At 38.3% G+C, this 13,715-nt stretch overlaps 1 protein-coding gene across 2 annotated transcripts in view; it reads right to left on the bottom strand.

Annotated features, from left to right (window-relative positions):
* Positions 1-294: 294 nt before the first annotated feature.
* ABCA13 (ATP binding cassette subfamily A member 13) overlaps positions 295-13,715 on the bottom strand; it is a 492,370-nt gene continuing 478,949 nt past the window's right edge. For both annotated transcript variants that reach the window (XM_017956721.3, XM_031665413.1), the window contains 3 exons: positions 3,361-3,466; positions 1,976-2,113; positions 295-1,319 (listed from right to left, as the gene is read on the bottom strand). In XM_017956721.3, coding sequence (XP_017812210.3) covers positions 1,224-1,319; positions 1,976-2,113; positions 3,361-3,466 — 340 coding nt within the window. In that variant the 3' untranslated portion in view covers positions 295-1,223. The remainder of the gene's footprint in view (positions 1,320-1,975; positions 2,114-3,360; positions 3,467-13,715) is intronic.

Raw genomic sequence — 13,715 nt, 5'->3', positions numbered from 1 at the left:
TTTTTACAAAACTTTTAAAAATATATTTTAAAATAAACTATGGCCAGGCACGTTGGCTCACGCCTGTAATCCCAACACTTTGGGAGGCGGAGGCGGGTGGATCACAAGGTCAGGAGATGGAGACCATCCTGGCTAACATGGTGAAACCCCGTCTCTACCAAAAATACAAAAAATTAGCCGGGCATGGCGATGTGCGCCTGTAGTCCCAGCTGCTGGGGAGGCTGAGGCAGGAGAATGGTGAGCTGAGATCGCGCCACTGCACTCCAGCCTGGGAGAGACAGCAAGACTCCATCTCAAAAAAAAAAAAAAAAAGAAAAGAAAAAGACTACATACTATGTTGATTTTGCTTGTATAACTAGGAGGTAACGAGATATTCCCTTAAATCATTGGTTCTTAAACTGGAATCTGCTTGTTTAAGTCCCAGAATTTGAGATTCACCAAGTCTGGAGTGGATCCTGATAATGTACATTTCTTGCAAGCTCCCAGAAGATGGCAATGCAGCTAATATGGGGACCACTACGCTTTGAAAAACACTGACTTAGAGTAACAAAAACCAGTAATTATTCATCCAAATTAAGAAAAAGAAAATGCATCTACATTTTGTTTATCTACCCTCATAAATTATAACCTGGGAGATTCTGGTAGAACTGCTGTAATTGATACAGAGTAACTAGTTCAATTTAATTAATTTTGCTAAAGTGTATACTAAAAGAGCTTTTTAAATCCTATTTTTTAAAAAAGACATATTTTATATGTAAAAAATTGGTGATTCTTTCATGTCATACCATATAATGTCATCAGTATTAGTGAAAGCGTACGTTAAAATCATTAAAAACATGTAGGGGGGCTCAATTTTCTTAACAGAAAAGTGACATGTTTAGAGTGGACAATCTGTGACAGCCTTTCCAGCTCCAGAATGTCTCAGTTTGGACACTGTCAAATCATTCATGCCTTTGTCACAAAGAAGCTGGTGTCTATCTGGCATGGTAAAAAGAACAAATGTCTTGGAGGAGCGCCCCAAAAGTCTGCAGAAAGAACAACCTTTCCATTTGGTGGTTATTAGCTAACAAGGAGATTCAAAATAGAAAATGAACAAGAGAATGTAATCTGACTGCCTGGAGAGTGTGCCCCAGCTCCTTGGTTGTGCGCGTGCTTGTTTTATCCTTGACTGTTAATTGTAATGAAAGACAAGGCTTTATTCCTTACGGAAACTCCTTTAGTGATCAGACAGGCAAGTGATGTGTGTGGTGACTGTCAGTGGATGGATCAAGAGTAGACTGCAGAGTTTGCTGCTGCTCAGAAGCAAAATTAATAAATACCTGAAAAAAACCATAAAAATGGTTTTTACTTATAATACAAACTTTTGGTCTCACTTACTAGAAAGGAGACATTGTCTCAGAACACTGGCCAACTTGTCCTAAAACCCACAGATCATTAATTCACACCACTCCCTCCCAAATCACATAAATATATAAATCCATTGAGGACACAACTCTAAGAACGTTCATATTTCTAGATAATTATAATAATAAATCACCTAGAAGTTCTCAATACTGTAAGCCTGGTTTTAGAAAGATGTTGTGATATATTTTTATATTTCTGGTACTCTTGGTAAATGAAATGCTTTTTGCTTCCCCAGAAGTTAGGTATCATTTGATTACAGTGGAGCTGCCCCAACAAGTCTTGTGGGGGTGAGTAAGATGGAGAAAGGAAGGTTAACGTGACATGATTTAATTAGTTGAATGCCCAACATAATCATGAACAAACTGAAACTCTACTGAATATCTATCTTAAGTAGAAAGGTATACAATAAACAAATTTTCTGACACCATCCTTATCCTAATTTTATAAAATTTAAAAAGATGAAATGAATAAAGTGATAAATTGAAGCAATTTGATTAATTTTAAAATTGGCTAGATTAGGTCTGATGAACAGAGCAAAATGCAACCTCCTGAATCATTCAAGATACTATACCTGCTCCAAAGTGGTTTGGTTAATGGTATAATGCTTAATATTCAAGAAGGTTTTATTGTTCTCTATAACTTTGAACAAGTCAGCTAGGCATCCCCATCTTTTTGGCACATGATATTCTAACAAATTCAGGTGCTGTCCCTAAAAGCAAAAAAAAAAAAAAAAAAAAAAAAAAAAAAAAAAAAAAAATTGTATCATATAATTAGCATTATTAAACAAAATTGATCATACTACATTTAATTGGCAAATAAATTCAGTTATGTTTTCTCAACCTACACAAATAATTTTGTGAGTCTCCAATGGATGCCTATTGATGACAATTTTTCATAGGCTATATTTGACAAATGACATTCAACTGAGTGGCATTGCTGTTCTGCCCCCTGATATGCCCCAACCTTGCAATAGCATGGGGAAGCCCTGTTTAAGGAATCATAAGATGCCCAAAGATATTTGAAATGTAGTGATTTAACATGGCCTAAGAGAGATGGATGGAGGAGCCCTGAGTTTTACGCTGGGACTTGGGCTAGTCTCTCACTGTTCTCATCATTAGCTGAGTAACTCTTGGGAAGACATTTAAACCTCTGATCTTTGTCTTCATGTATGCCAATGGAGATAATTATATCTGTTTTATAGAGTAGCTCAGAGTCATAATTGAGCATGAATGTCAGTCTCACACAGCATGCTTCTGCCATAGTAGGATTTCACTAAATGACAGTTGTTGAAATAAATAGAACATAACTACTTTATGGACTACAACCTGCTAGAAGTTATAATAAACCAGCATCCGGCAGTTATCCAAGAGATTTTTAGACAGTGCTTCTCAAACTTTAGTGTTCATAGGAATCGCCGGGTCACCTTGTTAAAATGCAGATTCCCATTCAACAGGTTGGGGCCTGTGATTCTGCACGTCTAAGAGGTCCCAGGTAATGAAGATGCTGCTGGTTCAGTGACCATACTTGATGATAGCAAGTTCGTAGAGGATTGTGATCTCAAGCACAGGGCTCTTTCTGTGAAGCAATGCGGAAACCATCAAGCCTATAAACCCTACAGCAAATATATGGAAGAGATTAGCTTTTGCAATCTTCTATGCTGAAGAAGATGAGCTATGCAGTGGACTTAGGCCCACAGATAAGAGGCGTGATATGTAATCACAGGCTGCTCTGGCCAATCCAGCAAGCAATTAAGCAGGCTTGCCACTCTTCAGAGTGGTCAAGCAATATCAGCTATCCATGCTATTTTTGGTAGGGAGGGAGGGTCTATACTTTGCAATGTGACTAAGGTAACAAGTAGTATCTTATAACAGCATAGAATAAAAACAGGAAAAGACAGGTATGTTTATTAGCTTTTTTAGCTGAAAACAAAGAAATAATACAGGATATTAGCACTACCTTGAACTGAATTCCTGGAAAATAAAGCTTCAAGTGATCAGAAACAGTGCAATGTTGATTTGCTTCCTTACAGAGCCAAACTTTGACTGTATAACCATCACCAAACCTGAGAGTTAAATAAAATAAAAACAAGATTATTATCATATTGACCTAAGACGAGTAAATTCTAAGTCTATTTTCACACAGAGGCAGAAAAAGGAAGTAACTACTCCAAATTGTTGAGAGTTTGGATTCTCAATATAAGACACAGAAATTAATAGTTAAGTCAATTACACAGTTAATTGTTTTTCATTTATATTGACAGATACTGATTTATCTTAAAAAAATTATCAGCAAGTCCCAGAATCAACACCCAGTCAATAAAAGAGGGAAGGTGAAAACGCAAACGGTGAAAGCAAAGACCTGTGTTAGTGGAAGTGGGAAGCTGGGCTGGAAACTGGCCCTGGGAAGCATGATTGTTGGCCTTATTGCTTCAAGGTCTGTACTGATTAAAATTTGGCAGGGAATAGATGAAAGGGATTGCATATGTAATTACCAGGCACTTGTTTGTTTGTTACATAAAAAAGTTACCACAATTATACTTCAACTCAGCCTAGGTGGACAGGCCCTATGACTGCAAAGGAAGTCTCCTGCCTAAGGGGCTCTGTTCCTCACACTGTAGAGGTATAGACAGTAGTTCCACTGGTGTCCCATCAACAAGACATGAGCTCATACTCACACCCTAAGGTAACCTCAAATAGCAATCTCCAGTAATGTAGGAGTTCTCCAAAAACTATATGAATTATTCTACTCCCTTATCTCATGTGGTGTTGGGCACGTCATAGCATCCCAATAAAAATCTGTTCAATAAAAGACAAATACATGAATATACTCTGATGACTAAAATCTCTGTCCATTTTGTTCACTGAAGCATCTTTTCTAAGTACCAAGCACAGTATGAGTACGTAGTACCTAGCACTGGTAAATATTAGTTTAATGAGTGAAGAATGAACAAATGGCATGCCCAGTCTTAGTAATCGTAGTCATCTCATTTACAAAGCATTGCTGGGGAAAAACGTGTTACACTTCAGTAAATTTTCCCTAAATGAGGCTGATCCCTAATAGATTTATGGTCAAATTATTTTTCAAGTCTATCTGTTTAAGACAGGGGACCCAAGACAATGTGACCTTGTGCCAGTGACATAGATCACCCTTGTGAGCACCGATGGAGCTCTTTGCCCTGGGGTTCTGTTTTCCTGTCCTCCTGCTTTAATTTCAGGCTGTCAGATGTCACTTCCCCATGAGGTCTGGGCATGGCCACAGTAGCCTCCCATCATTCCAGTTGATGGTTTCTAATCTTCACATGGCTGAGAGGTTGGTGAGGACACTGATAAGATATACATAAAAGCATACAGACAAGCACCTCTCTAACATTTCTATTTGGCTATCTCTCAGAATTGTTAAAGGCCAACACATTGGGTTGGTACAAGAGGAATATATTCTATGGTCATCCCTCTTCTCAGCAGTATGTTACAAGCTGTGCTGCTGAATAACACAATCAACCCACTGTGTCTTCACCAAATCCCCCAAAGTGGGTGTATTTGTCAGCGTTTCATGAAAAGAAGGGATTGAGGCCCAGGTGGTTGAAGGGGCTTCCCAAGGTGAAGCACCATGTCACTGTAGCTTTGTAAATGCTCCTGGGAGAGCTCTCAGCGCTGTGTGGGCGTAATGTTGTGTTCCAGGGCAGAGGGGATGCGTTGCATGGAGATGTGTTCCTGGTCTCATGTTTATTAATGATTCTGATGGCATGACAAAATGTAGTGTTTGCACTACTGAGGTTGAGTCCAGCTCCTCCACATACTAGTTGCGTGACCCTGGAAAGTCTGGTAAATTTTCTAACCTCAGTTGCCTCACCTAGCAAATAGATTAATTATAGTATCTGCCTAATAAGGTTGTGAGAGGACTGACTGAATTAATTCTTGCAAATTACTTGCAACAATGTCTGGCACTGTGTAAATAAGTAGATAAATAAGCAGTGAAATTTAGGATCTATTCAGAATATGACCAGAACAGAAGAATGTTCGTCTTGGAGTGAAGAAGCCTACTATTTAGGGAGAACTTAGATAAAAGCAGATAAAACAATTCAAACATGAATAGGAAGCACTAAATAAAAATACAATTGGTATGAGGAGACAGTGGCAGAGAGACGGCTGTATGTTCTCATGCATATTAGGATTCATTTTCACCATTAGTAGAAATTGCAGCCCTATGGGTGTATTTTGTTAATGAATTTTGAAAATTTCATGCTAATTTCCAATAATTATCTAATAAATTCTCTATAAGCACATATGCATATTAATAATTAAAATTCTTTCAAATTAAAGTTTCATTTGAACTAAAAGAATTCCAACTTTACTGGGAAGAATATGAATTACACAAAAAGAAAAATTACGCAAAAATTAAACAAAAAGTAAATGATACCATTCTTCCAAACTAGAAACACTCTAGAGAAAATATGCCCGAAATAGATAGGAAATAGTTTGAAATAGGTTACTCAGGATCTCTCTAAAACAGTTAACAGTTAAAAAGACTTCTAAACATAAAAATATAAAAGCATGGCACCTTCAACAACTTAGACACTCTTTGAAGATTATTAAATTCATTATGATGTAAATACCTAATTAATATTAGCTGGACTTTTTCATTTCTGTCTATAACATACACAGTTATGTCAATAATCGAAATTCCCTGAAGGATTTATTTGATTTACATACTTCCACAGAATGAAAGGTTGCAAAATAGCCAAGGAGTCATTTATTTCTATGTTCACTCATTGATCTAACATTTCTAGATAATACATTATGTCCACATTATTTGCATAATTGGTGATTAAACAGAGATAAATAAATAGGATTATCTGTAGGTAAAGATGCTTATAAGAAATATTCCACAATTTTTTGAGGTACAACATTTTGGAACCATAGACATTAAATGTAATGTATTAATTAATGCTAAAACAGAAGCAGGAGTAATACATGAGTGGAAGAAAAAACATACACACATATATTTTGAAAGTCAGACACTTCAAGAGCAGAACAAAAGAGGTGGCAATGCACCTGCAGAGACATTTCTGAAAAATCACTTGTCAAGTTGTACCAAGTGCCTATGAAGCTTTGCATTCCTGGGCTTAAGGCTCCTCTTATAAACCTCCTTCCCCCAAATTAAAAGTCATGATATATAACAAATACATTGATTTCAGCCTCATCTATTAAAAATCTCTACAAATAATACTTAATGAAGATTATATAATAGCTATTATATAACATTAAGTGAAAAATAGAAAATCATAGACTCAGTGTTACATTAATGATGTAAATATGTTTGCATATATTTACAGTCAGACTGAAATAAATTCGGGAATGTTATCTGGACAAGAAACAATCGTATGACTGTTAGGTTTTTTTTCCTTATACTATTCTGAATTCTAAAATAATGAGCACATATAACTTTATCATTAGAAAGAAAAAATATACATGGCTTCTAAGAGAATTAAAGGAACATTCTAATGTCTCATATTCTACAACTGTATTTCAGTTTCTGATTTTAAAAATCATTTATTTAGGAACTTTTTGTCACATTGCCTCTAAAAATTCAATACATAAAATTCTTTTTGGTATAGAAGCTAATCTTAGACTTTAGAAAATAACAGGATTCGTGAAATATGTAATATTTGTATTATGTGTTTATAGATATATGCCCACTGATTTCCATCATCTGCCCCATGAGGAGTCTATTCACACTCACATCCACAACCCCATACATGTGCCCTTCCCTACACATATCTGAGTAGAAATACCTTTAAAGACGACTTCTCCCTAATCCACCACAGGGCGAGAGCAGAGAGCAGAGGGGGACCAGGACTCCTGTGGTCTCACGGTAAACTCTCATTCAGCACAAGTGTTACAGCACTGACTGTGGAATATGGGCCCCCGCTGCCTCAGACTACATTGGTCCCTAATTCTCATCTTCCTGCCTCACCACACCACACCCCACTCCTCGTGGGTTGGTGCCTCAACAAAGTACCAAATTCCAGTGATCTGTCCTCAGCTACTGAATTGTAATAGGTTGCCTTTGGATGAGGAAAGGAGAGGGTGGCACTGAGGAAGAATGGCTGAGCAAACAGCAGGATGCAAACATTTATGTGAGCACTTGATGTGTAGCTGGCATCTCTGTATTATTAATAGAAACTTCCTCATCGTAATCTCAGTCCTCATGATTACCCACTGGAAAGAAAAGGAAACCAAGAGAGAAGACTGAGGACATGTGCTCTGTCCTGCATCCTCTGTGAGCGAGGCACCAAACACATTATCCCAATTAATCCCCACAAAATACTGATGTTGCTATCTCTGCCTCTGATTTACAGAAGTGAGGTGGATCTCAGAGAAGCTACAGACTTATTCTGGTCACGCAACTCCAAGGGAATGGAGGGAGTTACAGTTCCAATGCTGAGCACTTAACCTCAAAACTCCAGCCTGAAACAGGATCTCATTTAATCGTTAATGCTCTTACATCCTTTATATTAATACTTTCACATCAATAATTTCATTTTACTCTTATCACACCTGTACATGGACTGGAACAGATGCCAGTTCCTCTCTATAAAATGCAAAAATTTGAGACCCAAAGAGATCAGGGGATTTTTTCTTTGTCACTCAGCTTATTAACTGGCAGAGCTGAGACCATGGGGCTTACTTCACAACCATGTCCCTTCATTGCAAGCACCTTTATTATTTCAACTTCAGTTAAGTTTGATTTGGATCATTTTTCAATCATTGCATATGCAAATCAGAATGGCTGTGAGGATTATAGACCCAAGGTATTAACATAAAGAGAGCCCTTGACAAATAACAACAACAACAAAACAGTGTTTGGCAGCTGGCAACCACATTCCTCTTGGAGAAGAAACCCTCTTTGAAAAGAGCTTCAATATGCTTCTGAGTTTAAAGACAATATAGGGAGATGACACAGCTTCACAATAAAAAAAGAAGCTTGATTCATGCTAATATGCATCACTCCATAAACATTGCTCTCTGTGGCTGGACGTGTTGCTTTCTTAAATGACTCCACCAGTCATAGATCCAGATTAAAGTGGTTGGGTCAATGTCACCTCTAGGAAAGGCCAACAGAACTGTTTCAGAACTCTGGAGGCCATGTTAACTTCATGTCTGAAAGCCAATGACTCAATATCAAATTCTTCAGCTTGTCCACGAGGCTCTCCATGATGTAACTAATGCCTTCCTCTCTGACTTTGCATCTAAGAGCGTCCTTCATGCTACCCACAACCAGATCTCCCTTCCTCCATCCATTCAGTACTAATTCAGCACTCACTTGTGCAAGGTCCTATTCTGGCTGTGAAAGCCCTTCCCGCGTACATGCAGGTGTATGGTACATTCAATGCCATCAGTTGTTACAGTAGAGCTCCAAGAACACAGGACCCATAAACCCTTCTGCTACTGACTCTAACACCCCTACAGATGCCCAGTTCATATTTAATGGAGTAATGAGTGAATTAAATTCCTTGTTAGGCTTTGGTGTAATGAAAACAATATTTCTTCCTTAACTGAACAGTAAAATGGATATATATTTTTTTTTCCTTTCTTCTTTAGAGTAATCAAAAGGGATCATTTTAAAGTAAGGAACAATAGCCAAGTCAGCAGAACAAAAAAATTACATAGCCTCATCTCCAGCATTATATCATTGTCACGAGCTAAACAAACATGATAGAGCATTTTGTTTCCAAGGTGGTGAGGTGACAGCTATATGACTCAGTCCCTTATGTGGCCTCTTGCATTTTTAATGATCTCTGAACATTTCCCTTCATTTCAGAAATACCCTAGAGTCTAGATAAACAAAAGATGCCATTTACAGCTGACAATATTGCAAGAGTGGTTTGCTCTATTCCTCAAACTTGACAAGGAAGCATTTCTTTCCCCCACACTTTTAAAGAAAATGTTGGGAAATAAATTATCATCCATGAAGTTGAAATTCTTACACGATTTCCACTATAAGTAGCAGCAGACGAGTTTTGCTTAGAGCGTAAAGGAGTGCCTAAAATTCTGTTATTGTTGAAATAAATCATATATGTGATTTTCTGTCCTCAGCTACCAAGCTGTTCTCACACCAGTCACCTTGAGAGGCCAAGAGAGCTAAAGTAGTCATTTTCTTCCTGATTTTTTTTTCTTTCTCTCTGTTTTTGTTTTTTGTTGTTGTTGTTGTTGTTTGTTTGAGTTTGTTGTTTGTTTTTCTGTTTTTGTTTATTGCTTTATGAACATAATAAAGAAAACACCCCATAGAAGAAGCCATGCCACTTTCTGGCTTGATGAGTGCTGCCCATAGAGAAGCCTGCAGTACTTCATGGGTGAGACCTGAGGAGGAAAACACCAGTATTTAAACAGGGAGCCTTCAAAGCCAACACCCCACTCAGCCACCATCTGTGCAAAGATGGCAGCTTTGTAAGTGTTTCCATAAGGGAGGGGGTGCTCTGCAGCAGGCACACAAGCAAACCCTCTCTATTCTGTTTTGCTGCTGTTTTAAGTTTTTGTGGGGACATGGTTCCCTTGGGAGAGTGGATTAAATTTCTTCTGAGTTCATTTTCAAAGGCTTTGCAAATAACCTGTACGGTCTCCCGTCAGATCTCACGTAATATGGCTCTTAAATAAATAATGTAATAATAAGAAAAAAATGCATAATTGCCTTAACAGAGAAGAACTGCTTTAGGGTGCAACCTCTCTCCCATTGTTAAGAAAAGGCTTTGATAAGCCATGTGCTGGGTGAGATACTCTGGGCCAAAATGTGCCTGGAACTTTCCAACTGGATGCCCGGGTAAGGACAGCACCCTGGCAGCCAGGGGCACAAGAGGGGAAACAGCTGAGGATGCAGGGAGGGGCCAGGTGGATGGACAGCCCAAGGATCCCCAATTACTTCTCTCTTCAGGCCCACCATTCAAAAATGTTGGAAAATTACTAAATTCATGGAATTATTGATACATTTGGGTGTATGGTTGGAGGGGCGGTGATATGTGGCTGGCTCCCCAGGCACTGGAGCACATGCCCAGGCAGGACTGCACAGGTTCAAAGACAGGGCATGGCACACAGGCCTCTGACTCACCAGGAGTTCATAGAACCCTTGAGACAAGGGTCCTGGACCCCCCGGCATGAAATCAGGCACATTTTCCTAAATCTCCCATGGGCAGGAAAGACCCAAGTGACAGCTGAGTTATGAAAGTTAATGAAGACAGTGAATCTTTTCCGTGTTACTCTGGATCCTTTCAAACACTAAGTACAAACTAGAGGAGCTATAACAAAGAAAGTACTAACTGGGATGAGCTTCTCCACGTTATGGTTGGGGGGTGCCTATATGGGAGGCAGTTGATTCCTTGCTTTGTGAACAATTCTGCTGGAGTGATTGATAAAGTCTTCTCAAAAGGCTGGTGCTTGCCTTTTAATTATTCAAATATGCCTCTGTACACAACAAAATTAATACTATAAATGTTTACAATAATGAGAACAAAGCAGGGGTCATAAAAAGTCAATATAGATGTTAAAATTGAACTCAAGAACAATAGACCTAGACTCCGTATTTTACGGGCACAGCCACTTCAGGTGTAGGTACAGTACTGGCATGAAGCAGACATAAATAGATGTCTTTGAAAGAATTTAGCCAAGACTTCCATCAGGACAGTATGAGGAGTTCTGCAGACTCATTTCCCAGTAAGACTGCTGAAAATTATTTTTTATAAAGCAATAAAGTCTCCAAAATGGTATTTTTCTGTATACAGCAAGATAAAAAATACAGTTATTCAAGAAAGTCTACTAAAACTGAGTAAGAACAGTAATAGTCTGTGGCATTTAAAACAAAATCTACTCTTCTCCTATCTCCCAGCTCAGGGAAATGAAAACTTCACTCCAGGTTGCTGCACCCAAGAACACAGGGCTCCCTCCCGCCTTAGCTCTCCATGAGTGAGCTGTCTCCCCCTCTCATCCTGGCCCCAGCTACATGTTCATGAGGTTAAGCTGCCAGTGAGTACAGATGAGGTGATGGTGCTCTTCCTTTACCCAGCTCTACCTCATTAGACAGAGGCTCATTAGACAGAGGCTTTAAGAACAGCATTGCTGAGAATATTGGGGTCCCCCTTGTTCTTGCCTCATATCATGATGTGAGGTTTCCACAATGGGAGAAGTAAGCTGAGAGAATCTGAGGTCACTGTTCTCCCTCTCCAATGAGTGGTCAGCTCCTAAAGCGGAAGCGTCATTCAGAAAGAAACATGACATTGCTCCCATTTCTAGCTCCAGAGATGTGGCGCATGTATGTTTCCTTGCCTCTAAAGAAGCAAGCCATAAACAGATAACTGCTAATCTATCCCCACAGGAACTGTTTTGTTGTTGTTTAGGTTTTTTTGGTGGGTTTCTTTTTTTTTTTGCAACAGAATGTGGAGAAGTTCAACCATAAGGGTGTTCTTAATAACTGGAAGCTGTGGTTAAAGGCAATTGGGAGATTGATCGATTCATTGGAGATACAGGCTAAACTATAGGCTGTCTAATTTACCAGAGAGAACAAGGGAGACCACCGGAAGGAGCCCTCCCAGTGGCATATTTGTGATTAAAACAAACCTCAAAGACTGGTCTCAGGAAGGAGCCCTTTAACAGAGCCTAAATTTGATGAGATTTATATGTAGAACAATTTATGCCCATGATATTGTCGAAAACAATACAGCAATCAGTGAATCTTACCAGCTGCATGTGCATAAAACAACCAGGCAGAAGCAATCCCAAGTTACTTTATAAAATACTTTGAGATGAATGGAAATGAAGGGACAACATTCCAACACTCACGAGATGTAGCTAAAGCAGTGCTTGGAGAAACATTTATAGTAATAATACTTACATTAAAATGTAAGAAAAATTACAAAATAACACTCAACTGTATATCTTAGGAGACTGGAAAAAGAAAAGCAAACTAAACCTAAAGCAAGAAGACAGTAAATAATAAAGTTAGAGTGGATATTGATAAAATCAAGAATATAAAAACAATAGAGAAAAATGAAACTAAAGTTGACTGTGGAAGTTTGGAATGCCATATGGAATATGACTATGAAAAAATCAACAAATTTAACAAATATTTAGCATAATTGACCTTTCTCGGTCTCTTTTTTTTCTTAAAAAGAGAGATGATTCAAATTACTAGTATCCGAAATGAAAGAGAAAGCATTATTGCTGACCTTACAAAAACAAGCCATCCTTGATGGTTTCACTGGTAAACCAAATGTTTTAAGAAATAATACCAAATTTTTCACAAACGTGTTTAAAAAATGGAAGTGGAGGAACACTTTCCACCTCATTCTTTGGGGCTAGTATTACCATAATACCAAAACCAAAGACACCACACACACACAATCTCAAAAGAAAGGAACATTACAGACCATTCTCTCTTAAGAATATGAACACAAAAATCCTCAACACAATACTAGAAAATTAAATCCAATAACATTGAAAAAAATTAGACATCATGATCAAGTGAGATTTATTCTAGAAATGCAAGGTTTGTTTATCATTCAAAAGTCATTAATTTTTTTGTTTACCCAGAAGTCATTCAGGAGCAAGTTGTTTAATTTCCATGTAATTGTGTGGTTTTGAAAAATCTTGGTATTGATTTTTCTTTTATTTACATCTATCTGTCATCTATCTATCTATCTATGAAAGAGAAGTGTCTCACTCACTCTGTCACCCAGGCTGTAGTGCAGCGGTGCAATCTTGGCTCACTGCAATCTCCATATCCTGGGTTAAGGCGATTCTCCTGCCTCAACCTCCCAAGTAGCTGGGATTATAGGTGTGTGCCACCACACTAATTTTTTTTTGTTTTGTTTTGTTTTGTTTTTTTAGTAGAGACAGAGTTTCACCACGTTGGCCAGGCTGGTCTTAAATTCCTTGCCTAAGAGATCCACCCACCTCGGCCTCCGAAAGTGCTGGGATTACAGGGGTGAGCTACCGCACCCAGCCTGATTTTTATTTTTTATATTCCACTGTGGTTCAAGATTTCAATTTTTTTAACTTATTGAGACTGGCTTTATGGCTGAGCATGTGGTCGATTTTAGAGTATGTTCCATGAGCAGATGAGAAGAATGTACATTCTGTGGTTGATGGGTAAAGTAGTTTGTGGATGCTTATTAGGTCCAATTTGTCAAGTGTCAAAGTTAAATCTAGAATTTCTTTGTTAGTTTTCTGCCTCAATTATCTGTCTAATGCTGTCAGTGGGGTGTTGAAGTCCCCCAGTATTATTATGTGGCTGTCTAAGTCTTTTCATAGTTCTAGAAGTACTTG

The sequence above is a fragment of the Papio anubis genome, chromosome 4 (genome assembly GCF_008728515.1).
Source record: "Papio anubis isolate 15944 chromosome 4, Panubis1.0, whole genome shotgun sequence".
NCBI classification, from domain to species: Eukaryota; Metazoa; Chordata; class Mammalia; order Primates; family Cercopithecidae; genus Papio; species Papio anubis.
Note: the sequence above shows the minus strand (reverse complement) of the source record. Positions and strands in the feature narration are given on the sequence as shown.